The following is a 13,713-nucleotide window of genomic DNA, read 5'->3' as shown; positions in this document are numbered from 1 at the left end:
ATAAAAGAGTAAAATACTGAAAAGAATATTAATAAATCTATTTTAGCTAATAAAAAATGAAATCCTTAATTACAGTTTTGCAAAGGCTAGACTTCCTAGTAGCACAGGAAGCTTTACATGTCCTTAAAAGGTCATACAGGTGGGGCATGTCACACAGTAGGACTATTTCAGTAGAGGAAAGGCAACCAAAAACCTTCAAGAAATACAAGATAGATTCCTTGTTATAAAATTAAGAAAATAATCCATCCATATTTGGATAAACCTAAATTTTAAATGGAATGGAAGGTTAAAAAGTAATAGAAGGTATCTATGCTATAATGTACTACTTCTTTTTTTTTTTTAAAGATTTTATTTATTTATTTGAGAGAGAATGAGAGAGAGAGCACATGAGAGGGGGGAGGGTCAGAGGGAGGAGCAGACTCCCTGCCGAGCAGGGAGCCCGATGCGGGACTCGATCCCGGGACTCCAGGATCATGACCTGAGCCGAAGGCAGTCGCTTAACCAACTGAGCCACCCAGGCGCCCCTATAATGTACTACTTCTGACTGTGTTAATAACTAAGCTATTCTACAATAACTAACTCTAGGTTTCTGATGTTTGTAAAATTCCCCAAAGAGGTTTCTAAAATGGTAAATATGCATTTTAGAACTTTAAACCTATACAAACAATTCTTCTTATAATGTTGAAACTTTTAGTTCTTATTCTTGCTTTAATGCATATGGAAAAGCAGGTAAGCCCTATTAACATATTTACTTTTCATTTATTTAGAGAGCTTTTAAATTCTGTTTCCTGCTTACTTATTTTTTTGTCTTTTTTTTTTTTTCCTGCTTACTTCTTACTCTAATTTCTTTTGTTCTTATGGCTCATTTTTTAACATATAAATTTTATCCACAAGTAGGAAATTCTCTCTACATACATTTCCACATAAAATTATCAACCAGTTAATCTACTTAAAGGTTTACCTATTTGTCATAAGAGGATTATTAAAAATGTGTTAGTATTAAAGTTATAAAGGTAATTGCCTGCATGCAAATTCCCACAGTAATTATGAAATACTTACGATCTACAGCAATTTTTTCAGTTCCATCCAAAGGATTAATAATTCCTGGAACAAGCTCTCCAAAAGACAAATGATCTATTCTGTGAGAAAAGTTGTAAGCTAAGAGGAATAAAATAAAACAAATTAAGTACAGAAATTAAGTTATTCAAAACTACATGTTACTTACTGGTTCATATTCTTATCTAATCTCAAATGAAAAGATCTCAAATCTGTAAGTATACTATAGTATCTAAAACTACATTATTTTGAGAAAAATGCATATAATATGTGGAATTAAATGTATAACAGTAAGTACATTCTAACAAAATGCTATATCTCAAATTGTATAATTACATACAAATTAACTTCTACAAAATAGTACATCTAATCCTGATAACCAAAAATATAATAATAATAATGTCTTTCCTTGTCCAAATCATTTTATAGTAACAGGACTGTTAGAACTGGAATGATGTCCATGAGCCAAATAATGAAACTGATCAGATATATTTTTAATGCAAACCATTGCTAAACATGACAAACTGATTTTTTTTATGGAATTTACTATTTGTTTTTGTTCTCTAAAGAAGACTTTATATTTTTTTTTAAGATTTTACTTATTTGAGAAAGAGAGCAAGAGAATACAAGCAGGGGGAGCGGGAGAGGGAGAAGCAGACTCCCCGCTGAGGCTGAGCAGGGAGCCCAATATGGGGCTCGATCCCAGGACCCCAGGATCATGACCTGAGCCGAAGGAAGATGCTTAACTGACTAAGCCACCCAGGCATCCTCTAAAGAAGACTTTAAAAACTAAGTTTTATGACAATGATTACACAAAACTAACAGGTATATTTTATATGTATACATGTGTCCCGATGTACAATTACATATTGAAATAAACTTCAAATATATATGCTCTTCATTATCCATAAAAATTAGCAGAAATGTGTACAAAGTGATATAAAGCACACCAAGGCTCTGCTCCCTAACCCTACCAACTTCTGAGCTATGAATAAAAAGACAGGTAGTTTAAAGGTAAGAGAAAATGGACTAGAGTCAATATATTTATTCATTTATTTTCTCCTTTGGCTATCCATTTTGACAACAGCCCACTTTGAAAACCCTACCTTACATCTGCACTCAAAACAAAACAAAAAAACCCACACACAACACTTTTTTCAATGACATCTTCATGGAAAAAATTTCAGAAACTGCTTACAGTCATGGTTGACAAGTGCTGCCAAATGTGCATGACCTCGGGGATGTGGAATGGCCCTGAAAAGAGGAAAAAAAGATTAAAGTACTAATACTTAAACATATAACTAATTAAAACCTGAAAGAGGATCTTTCCTAAGTTATATAACTGTCTTAATATAAAATAAAAACATACTTGTCCTATGATTTAAGGAGGTAAGTCTACTCATCTCAGCCATGCATTAAACTGGGGGCTGCCAAACGGTTTCTGTGAAGTTATTTTAGGCTTTGTGGGTCAAGATGCAAAACTGAAGATATTATGCAGTTAGTTACATAAGACGAGAGAAACATTTTCACAAACTTATTGACATTCAAAATATAAGAGTAATAACTGAGTACTTTTTTTGTAGTTCAGGTATTTTTGCTGGGAGATAACATTTTCCTTAACTAGGGTTTAGAGTCAGTGTTCCCTATTTTCAAAATTGATCACAAAGATTTATCCGTTATGAAGATCTAGAATGAAATTTTACATATTTTATCTTTGAAAATATTAATCCAGGGGCATATCTTTTAACTGAGTATACTCGTTACTTGGATAGAACTCTAGGAGGTTCTCCCCTTGGTATTTCCTTTTGGTGTGTCGTTATATAACACAGATTGATCACTTGCAATTTAAGGCAGAATTTCCTCAAGCGCACAGTTAAATACATTTTGAAGTGTGGAAATTTCCTTTGCACCTGCATCAAGGTCATAAAACACTTCAGGAACTATAGTTTGAGGTTGGAAAATACATACAAGTATAAGAATGGAGATCTTGCTTCTTGTTTTAACTTTTGACAGTCAGGCTGTCCCAGCATGGAAAGCAAGAAGAACCACTTAAAATCATTTGACATTACTTATCATTGAAATAACCTTACCACAATTTAAGTTTCATATATTAACGCTGTTTTTCTTACAATTTTTGACTAAATTCATTAAGAAACATGATCCAGTCTGCACAAAACTTAACTTCCAAAACTATTCAGTGTTCAATAAAAACAGATGACAGTTTTCTTATTCAGAAAAATTTCCATCTCAGCCCTTAGCTCAAAAAAAAAGGCACACACAAAAAAACTAGACCACTGCTAAGCTGTCAAGCTGTCGTGTAGTAGGGCAAGTTGGAATATTTAGCTTTTCTTTCTGACAGAAGTTCGTGGAAATGACAATGCTTAAGTCCATGAGAGCAAATGAACTTCACCATCAACATTATCAATAATATGACAGATCCAAATATTTTCTGTGAAGTACTGCCGATGATACTAATGGATAAACCACAGGCTTCAAACACCTTACGTTTTCACAAGTCTTGAAAATTTATCCACATAAGCCTTTTTTTGCTTCATACCTATTTACCACCAGCAACACACTGATGTTCTGTCAATTTCTTTAAAAATATTTTTGTCTGTAGTTGTTCCACGCAGGCTATCTGATCACTTCAAACTCACCACTGACTCCTCAAAAAAAAAAAAGACAAAAACAATAAGCAGTATTGGTAACGTCTGCTCACTCAGCAAGAGCTAAGGGAACCCACTATCACCTGCCAGGCTTTTAACTGACTATTGGACAATGCTTTCACTGTCCTCAGCTGCCAGGGCACTTTTCTCACCAAAAAGCTAATTCTCCAAAGCAAATTTATTTTCCCTGGATGCATTTCTTTGGTTGGTGCAAACACACACAACCTCATCAAGCTGCCGCTAAGTGGCTTTCCTTCCTCAGCTAACCAGTGAGTCACGTGTCACCTACTTCGGCTACAGTCTCAGTTTCATTTTTTATTTTTACAAAGAAATTCTGCCTGTGCTTAGATATTCCCTTTAAAATTTTTTAATTTCCTGAGAGCTAGTAACGTTGTGATGAGTGCTTAGTCTGGTGATATTTACATCTCCTATATCCTTTCAGCACAGCTATGGTGTCCCTGCATAATAAACATGATGTTCTGAAGTCAAATTTGATAAAATAATCCACACTCCACTGTGCCTTAAGAGTACGTTGGAAACCTGTATTTCTTTTTCTTTTCTGACAGAGTAATACAAGCAATCAAATGTTGTGGTACAGCAATACACAAGGCATTTGTAATGCTGTCCAGCTCTAACTGTTATAACTTGTTCTAACTTGTAGGGCACCAAGTAGCAGCACCAAGTGATGAGTCATACCCAGTGTCTGTCACAATTGCTCAAATCCTGGTATTGTAGTGCACAAGGAGCCACATGTAAACAAATACACATGACTGTTCCAGTAAAACTTTATTTTTGGACACTTGAAATCTAAATTTCATATATTTTTCATGTGTTATGATACATTGTCCCATGTGATTTTCAGTGAAGGAAAGATTGTTTTGAAAACTAGAGGGCTGGGAGGAGGCATTTTGGGTTGTCACAATCACTGGGAAGGAGTCACAATCAGCATTTAGCAGACAGCAGCTAGGGAAGCAAGGCATCCCGCAACAGAGTGACACTCTCACACACAAAAATGCCACTCTAAGTGGCATTCATGTAGGTGAAAAACCTATGAATAATGATCTGAGTCTAGAACTTAACTCCATTCAGCTACACAAAGTACTTTGTTGTAGTTTCAATATATACTAAATTTTCCTAGGAAATGGGAATATTATACTTTTTTTGGTTTGCAGTATCACAAAGAGTTGTTCCCTATTTCAGAATCAACAGAAATACCATTCATGATATTTGAACGGCCAATACATCTGTTTCATTCAGCATATGCAATTGATGTATACCTACTGATTCTACGTGTATGTGGCAAGTGTCTGCCTACTCCATTACCTTACTTAAGGTACTCCCGTTCAAACATTTGATTATTGAAATACATATTATTGTTACAAGTCGTGTTCTTTTTATTTCTTCTTTATAATTACAGTTGAGGGTGATATTGTATCTTAGAGGTAACATGAGATCTTCAAAATGATCAATAATGAATTTGGTAAACATAATACCAAAAATTAGGAGTGGGTTTACAAGATATCCCAGAGATGATAAGGATAAGATACAAACCAAATATTTTTCCATCTGGCCTCTCTCATTCATGGCATGAGTTATCACATGGAGAGAGAAGTTAAACTGGGAATAAAGGCCATAATATAGAGGCTCATGAAATATTAGTCGAAGTTTCCCTCTTTTAGTTTGGGAGTGGGATATTGTTTGTATCCACAAGTGCAATAAAATCTTCTAAAATTCTTTGAGCCAACTATTATCTGTAGTTGCATGATACCAAGAAATTCTAAGCTATAGAATTGATCCTGGCAATAGCAAGAAAACAAAACACGAATGTTAAGAAGAATGGGACAACAAAAACAAATGTTTGATCTGATCACTGTAAACACTGAATAATTTTGCATAAAAGACTTAAGCTATTTATTTCTATATATAACAAAAAAAATCTCCAGCAATGCTTTTTCCTGCTTTATGGCCTTTCCCTCAGCCTGGATGCCCTTTCTCCTCTCTATATAAAATTCCTAATCATTCACTAGTGTTCAAAGGTTTTCCTCAATGAAGCCTCTGCTGATGTGCAGGGTAAGTCAGGTACCCTATTATATAGTTTCTTATTGGCCATACTTCTCCTATACAACTATAATTAAATAATTATTAGTGTAATTCACTATTCAAAGTTTGGATTCTCTCACAGAATGTCAGCACCATAAAGGCAAAAACGCTTTTTCTTTTTTTCACCATTTCATCTTTAGTATCTGGCATGGTACATGCCATAGACAAGTTCTCAAAAAATGCCTTTTACAATGAAGAATTGTTTAGCTCTGCAACTCTAGATGGATGGAAGAAAGGAAGGGAATAAGGGAAGCAGGGAGAAAGGGAGAGGTCAGAGAATCTATTTATTTATTCAGAAATTTACCAAGTGTTTATATCCTATGACAATTTCTCTGCTGGGTGCTGCTCATGAAGGTAGGTGGTCTGATATTTTTCCTTAACTTTTACCTACTTTATCTCAGGCACTACAAATTTCTTTTTTTTTTTTTTTCAATTTTTTTTTTTAATTTATTTGAGAGAGAGAGAATGAGAGAGATACCATGAGAGGGGGGAGGGTCAGAGCGAGAAGCAGGCTCCCTGCCGAGCAGAGAGCCTGATGTGGGACCCCGATCGTAGGATTCCAGGACCATGACCTGAGCCGAAGGCAGACGCCCAACCAACTGAGCCACCCAGGCACCCTGGCACTACTAATTTCTAACTACATCAAAATACTTGTCTCAAATTAGCCAGGGTTTACATTTTGGTGATGATTATCAAAAGGAAAAACAAAACAAAAATCTAATACCATCCACAACATGAACAAATTAATGAAATGTCTAGGTAAGAGCTTCCTGGCTATTAAAACTTGGCAAGTAGGTTTTCATTCATATCTATCTACAGCTCATTTACTTTATTTATAAACTATAACATAACTGTTTTCCTTTTGTTTTGAAGCAGTTGTTAACAGTCTTCTCCATCCTAAGATCAAAGCCCTGAACACAAATCTCAAAACATCAAAAATATAGATACACAACACTTTAAGCAGCCCTTTAGTAATTACATATTATTTGATTAGCAAAGAATTTACTTTTAAACCAAACTGCCAACTTGTCTAAAGTATTTTCAGTAAGGGAAAAGAACATACTTGCCCACAGTTATGTGAAAATTCCCTGCTACTTTATTGACATAGAGATGACCATGAATCCTGCAAGCATCTGGAGGCTGTGAGGAATCATCTTCCCTGTTACAACATGAGAGGAAGGATTACTGACAGCACACTCGACAGTCACCATTCTGTGGTGGGAAAATTTTGTAGAAGGGGGAAAAAAACATTGCTAGAAATATATTTACACAAGTCTGAAATTCCATGGTTCTTCATATCTAACCACAGGATTAAGGCCAATGAGAGTGGAAAGTTTAAAGGAATTCATCCAATAAAAACATATTTTGTCATCTGTTTCTGGCACTTTAGGGGTCAGGGGAAGATGGAAGTAAGAATGAGGGAAGGACAATGACAGTTTCTTCTTAAGCAAATGTAAAACCTCTGTATAGTTTTAAATTTAAATGATCATTTTCGTGATTACAGGATTTCTAAATATCACCTACTCTAACCTATAAAAGAGAAAAAAAGTGAAATAAAAACACAAAATTCCTAACCAAAATTTATACATCCTTATAAAATAATGACAAATGTAATTAATTTGTTCTTAAAACCTAACATAATTTTATATGGAATTTACCATACACACATAAGAGGAAATTAAATGAAAATAATATTATTTGTGATAATCCTGATCAATATCACAGGCTATAAATTTAAGAGTAAAAAGAAATCTTCATCATACAGAATGATTACATTTTCTTGAAGAAATATGAGATTAGAGAATAAACCAATACTAAAACTGTCATAGTAAATTCATAATAAATAGACGTACATTTAAAAATTACATCTCACCTTGGTGGAAGGGCTGTTGATGCACTCTTAAAAGCACTTTTAAATATCACATCTTGAAGTGAATGTTCTTCTTGCAGTCTACTCTGAATCAGCTGCAGCATTCTAAATACAACATAAATAAGCAATAGTTAGAAATACAGTAAGGTACACAAGAAAGCCAACTTTTTTTTTTTAAAGATTTTATTTATTTATTTGGCAGAGAGAGACACAGAGAGAGAGGGAACACAAGCAGGGGGAGGGGGAGAGGGAGAAGCAGGCTTCCTGCCGAGCAGGGAGCCCGATGTGGGGCTCAATCCCAGGACCTGGGGACCATGACCTGAGCCGAAGGGAGATGCCCAATGACTGAGCCACCCAGGCGCCCCGAAAGCCAACACTTCTTTAAAACTAACAATGGTTAGCTGACTTATTAACCCATACATTTATTATTATAGGTCTTGATTCTAAAATAAAGTACCAAGTTTTCTTTGGTCATTTCCTTAAAAGAAGAAAAAGTGAGGTGGGGTGGCTAAAGGTTTAACAGCTGAGGTCCATAAGCATGTCTGATTGCACTGATAATGGATGTGCAGTCAGAGTCACTAAGAAGGAGTTTCTGCTCACCTGGGTATCTAAACTCATCTTTCATGCATGCATGAAGCTATGACAAAATTCTTACTTTTTATCAGGTATTGAATAAAGTGTTATAGATACAAAGAATAAGACAAGTACAATAGATTTGGTGGACTTAAGTGGGAGATTACTGGGGTATAAACCCATACCACAAGCATTTAATCCTCATTACAAAATAGGCCATCGTGCCATTTAATATCACCTGGTGTCTCCTTTACCAAGAAATCTAAACATTATTCTATGACAAGACCATTCTAAACAAAATATTATACTCTACCTATACTTTTTAAAAAGAATATCAGCATCTTCAGATTTACACATCTAAAGACTTAAAATATTTGGATCTAACGCTAGCAGAAATTATACGTTTCTATTTGTTGTGTGTCTTGTATTTCCAGAGTCCAGTTTTAGTGCTGGGTAGTGGGAAAAGAGGTTGATGACAGCAAACTGTGTGTGTGTGTGTGTGTGTGTATGTGTATAACTTCTGCCTCAAATATACCAATATCCAAGCTTATATTCCATGTATGAAGATATGTAAAAAAAACTCTATGATGGAAAACAGCCATTATTTTAATAGTAAAAACATAATCTCTGCTCCCACTTACTACTAGTCTTGGACACTGAATAAAATTCCAGATGAAAGAAGGCTTCTCACTTTAATATTTCTGTATTAAAGTAATGTATTTCATCTCTGGATGGCTTTCTAGTCTAAGCTCCAGAAGCCCAGAGACACCTAATATTCAGTTCTTTTGTTTAACTACATTTGATTTCAACCTTAATTTAAAAATCTCCCCAAATGGTGAAACTGGAAATTAAAAGAGAAAGGCCTTTGAAATGTACTTAGGGACTAGAAAGGGAAAAAAAAAAAATGGGTGAAAAAATTTTTTTTGCAATAATCTTAAGTAAAGCCTTTGTAAGCACCAAGACATAGCCTGGAAACCGAAAAGAAAAAAAAGCAGTATATGGGAGCAAGGGTGGGGGAACCACTTATAACAAAGGACTACTTTCTTTAATATACAAAGGATTATTTAAAATTATTTTTTAAAAAAAACCAACAACCAAGCAAAATGGGCATATGGCACAAATAAGCAGTTTCAAAAGAAATACAAACGGGGAAAAAAAATCCACAAAGATATGCAACTGATTCATAAGGAAATGCTAATTAAACAAGTGTAATACCATTTTTCACCCACAGAATTGGCAACAATAAGTCTGGTTATACCCACTGTTGGTGAGGTTGTATAGAAACAAGTACTCTCATATAGTTTTGGAGTACAAGTGAAGATATTTTGGCATCTTTCAAAACGTCTCTTTTCCCAGTTTTATTGAGATACAATAGACATATACTGTGTAAGTTTAAAGTGTACAACATATGATTTGACATATGTATATATTGCAAAATGATTATCACAATAAGTTAACAACCATCACCTCACATAGTTACAAATTTTTCTTTGTAATAAGAACTTATCAAAATGTTAAATATCCTCTGAAAGAGAAGTTCCATTTCTAGAAACCATACACACACACACACACACACACACACACACACACACATATTCACACCAGTATGTAAGGAATTATGTTCAAGAATTTTCATTGAGCATTGTTTTTAATATTAGAATCCTTTTTTTTAATATTAGAATCCTGCCAACAATCTAAATGCCCACTGATAAGGATCTAACTTAATCAACCATAGTTTATCCATAAAATGAATACTCTATGTAGTGAAATGGGAAGCTATCCAAAATACCAGGCTAAGTGGAAAAAAGCAAGTTCTAGAACAAATGTACAGAATGATCCTATTGGTATTAGGAAAAACTAACATAAGCAAATATGCAAATATACAGAAAATTATAAATGAACAGAAAATTTCTAGAAGGTGACACAAGAAATTTAACTCTGGTTATTACTGCTAGTCAGTGGCACTAACAGTAATGATGAAGAGGCTTTTACTTTTAATTTATATCCTTTACTTCATATCCTTTCTATTCAAACTGAACTTTATAAATGATCAGATATTGCTTTATAAATTTTTAAATAGTTAATAAAATTTTAAATAAAAACTAAGATATATTTATGATTCAAAGTGCATCAGAGAAAAGATTATACATGACTTTAAGATCTGATAGTTTTTGAAACTGTAAAGGTTATATTAATTACTATAGTCTGCTAATAATTCATCCCAAAAACTGACCAAATATGTTAATCTATATTATTAGCATATGATTAGCAAATCTATATGATTTGATTAAATATGTTAATCAAATATGTGAATTTGAATAATTCACAAAAGACAAAATAGAGAAAACATGATCTAGATTTCTATGGACCACAATACTTCGTTAACTTATTACCTCTGCCACTCTTTTTGCTGTGGTGAAAGATCAAATATTGCCTGAAATAAAGGAAAACATAATCACTAGCACGGTCAATTTCTCTTGGCTTTTATATCATAACTTTAAAATTTTTTCTTTGAGCAAGAAAATTTATAGTGTTGGTAGAAACAAGTATTCATGATTTATATTTAATCTTCTGTAAGTAAGCTAAAAAATGTAATATATAATATTCCAACTCAAAACCAATATAAAGAAATTTAACTAATCACAAATATTTTCCAGTTACAGTTATCTACATTTATAGAAATGACTGCAAGCTGGTAATCTGTCTATATACAAAATGGTATTTTAGGGCTTGCGATCATTTAAATGATACATGCATGAAAGTTTAAAAAAAAAAAAAACAGAAAGCTCAACTATAATATCTAAGCATCGAAAGCCCATATTCTTGCTGGGAAAAATACCAGATGAGATCAACATTTTTTTTTAAGCTTTATTTATTTAAGTAATCTCTACACCCCACATGGGGCTCACACTCATGACCCCAAGATCAAGAGTCACATGCTCTTCCAACTGAGCCAGCCAGGCGTCCCAAAATCAACAATTTTTGAAACAAGCTAAACAATGGCACTGTAATTCCCAAATGTACTAATCAATAAGGAGTAATTCAAGAAATTTATCTAAGCACTAGCTTCATCAATTCAGTCAGACGAGATGACTTGTAGAATCAGAAGAAAATATGCAAGCTTTTCATGGTTTGTGGCAATATCCACAATTTAAGTTTGCAATAACAAAGACCACTTTTGATTTTTATAAAGGCAATTCATAACAAAGCATATCAATTCTACTTTTTAAATTTAGCAATATTAATTATCCTTCCATAATCAGGCCCTAACCTACTATTCTCTCTCTACAAAATCCCCAGTTCTTTAATAAAAGTGGAAGAATCCCTCATTTCATCAAACAGTTCTACCTCTCTGCCTTTGGTAATTTAATTATACCAACCTGGAAACGTCCTCTCCTGTAATTGTGACCCTCATGTATATCTAAATCCTATATACCATATCCTCCAGGTTAAATTGCCCCCATCTTTCTGATTACAGTGAAATTATCTCTGATTACTCCTCCTGCTGATCTTATCTACAGCATGCTTCCCAACCTTTTTTCCACCACAGCGCACAAGGAAAATGCTAACATCTGTAAAACACACCATGGTGAACAGAGGAGGCTGCATGCGATTGCTTCCCAGTTACCTTGTAAATAAAACTTTTGACAGTGAGGGATAGGATTCTTACTTTGACTTCCCAAAACTGCATAGTGTAGTATATGGCATGGGGGTAAAGGAACTACTGAGTAGCCAACTTCATGCTAGATACTCTGCGAATTAATTTATTTCACTTAGCCTTCAGAACAACCTGTGAGTTTGTTATCATTCTTGCCTTTTTTATACGAGGAAGAAGCTCAATAGGTTCAAAACTTTTTCCAACATCACAGACCTTAAGAGTCAGTATACAAACCCAGCTCTGTCAGATTCCTCACATTTACACAGTTTTTAAATTCTTCTCTTTAAGTAAAGAAATAGGAATGAAATATAATGGTAAACAGCAAAATAGTAACTCTCACAGCATATTGTATGATCATGATTTGGAAACTAGTAAAGTTATTAGGGCTAAGTTTTTAATATTCAGAGTGCATATTAGGACAGCAAGTTTGAAAACAAAAACAAGTAAAAAATATCTCAAATAATTTTACATTAATAACTCTTACTTAATATTTTAATATAAATTAAGACAAAGGAATGGAGACTTACCAGAAATATTGTTGAACATTTTAGAAATTACTAATAAAAAGTATACAATTGAATATTTTTAAGTTCCTGTCTGGTCAAGACATAACTTCTAATTATATGACAGTTAAATTTAAATAAAACGTTCCTGTTCCACAAATGACTGGAAGAGATGGCAGAACTGTTTACAATGGAATAATCAACAATCTTGTTACAATTACATAATTCTAACATATTCCTTAGTGCCTAATACCTAACAAGGCACTATACTTCATTTTGTGAAACACAGAAGAAAGAATAAAGTTAATGCTTCTCAGGAGCTTAAAATCTAACTAGAGAGACAAGCTCTCCAGAAAAATAGATATAAACAAAACCAGGGACTTAACAAATGTGCAGGAAAAAAAGAGTAGGAATGGGAGACACTCAGAATACGGAGAGAATGCTAAAGAAAAAGAATAAGTAAATTTTAGAGGTGAAGTTCAAGATGATTAAGTTTCCTCATAACCAAATTGTCACAGTGTTCAAAGAAACAAAATGAAGACACAGTCTATATTATTTTATTTTTTTTTAAAGACTGTATTTATTTTTTTGACAGAGACACAGCAAGAAAGGGAACACAAGCAGAGGGAGTGGGAGAGCAGGAAGCCCGATGCGGGGCTCGATCCCAGGACCCTGGGATCATGACCTGAGCCGAAGGCAGATGCCCAATGACTGAGCCACCCAGGCGCCCCTATATTATCATTTTAAATTGCATCAACATGCCGGAAATTTTCAAGAACTTATGCAAGACTGCATACAAGGGAGACTAAATTGAGAAAAGAGCCCAACACATAATTCATTTCATGGCCCAGAGAAGTCTATGTAGGAAACAAGGAAAGTCCGTAACTCAGAGAAAGAGAGGAACAGGTGCTAAGACAAAGAGACACCTGAGAAAGAGGCAGTCCCCACCCTAGGAGCACTTTCAGGAGTTCAATCAAGTGCCAGAGACCACATGGTGAGGACATTCCACAGCAGTGTTATTCCTAGCTTACATGTGACCTGGACAGTGTTCTAAATTAAGCGAGACTACTGCCACGGCTGGCTGCTAATGAGGACTCACACTGGCTAAAGAAAGGAGGAGTTAGCTTAGTGAAATGTAGCCTGTCAAGACAAGCACAGAAAAGGAAATTTGGAGTGCCCTGGTGAACTATTCTGCCATCGTGGACCCAATACTGACTTCTCCCTTCCTTTTCAAAAAGCACCTGAAGCTCTAATATGACTTAAAAGAAGCACAGTATATCTAAACTT

At 34.3% G+C, this 13,713-nt stretch overlaps 1 protein-coding gene across 4 annotated transcripts in view; it reads right to left on the bottom strand.

The window, feature by feature from the left end:
• The window catches only part of ERGIC2 (ERGIC and golgi 2), a 36,018-nt gene that overhangs the window by 5,622 nt on the left and 16,683 nt on the right, over window positions 1-13,713 (bottom strand). For all 4 annotated transcript variants that reach the window (XM_045873691.3, XM_045873692.3, XM_064591460.1 and 1 more), the window contains 5 exons: window positions 10,659-10,699; window positions 7,696-7,797; window positions 6,886-6,981; window positions 2,255-2,310; window positions 1,060-1,158 (listed from right to left, as the gene is read on the bottom strand). In XM_045873691.3, coding sequence (XP_045729647.1) covers window positions 1,060-1,158; window positions 2,255-2,310; window positions 6,886-6,981; window positions 7,696-7,797; window positions 10,659-10,699 — 394 coding nt within the window. The remainder of the gene's footprint in view (window positions 1-1,059; window positions 1,159-2,254; window positions 2,311-6,885; window positions 6,982-7,695; window positions 7,798-10,658; window positions 10,700-13,713) is intronic.

This window comes from Mirounga angustirostris, unplaced genomic scaffold (assembly GCF_029215605.1).
Source record: "Mirounga angustirostris isolate CCGP_5_RB_7025 unplaced genomic scaffold, mMirAng1.0.hap1 SCAF_5, whole genome shotgun sequence".
In the NCBI taxonomy this organism is placed as follows: Eukaryota; Metazoa; Chordata; class Mammalia; order Carnivora; family Phocidae; genus Mirounga; species Mirounga angustirostris.
The sequence above is the reverse complement of the archived record's forward strand: the minus strand, read 5'-3'. Positions and strand labels throughout refer to the sequence as shown.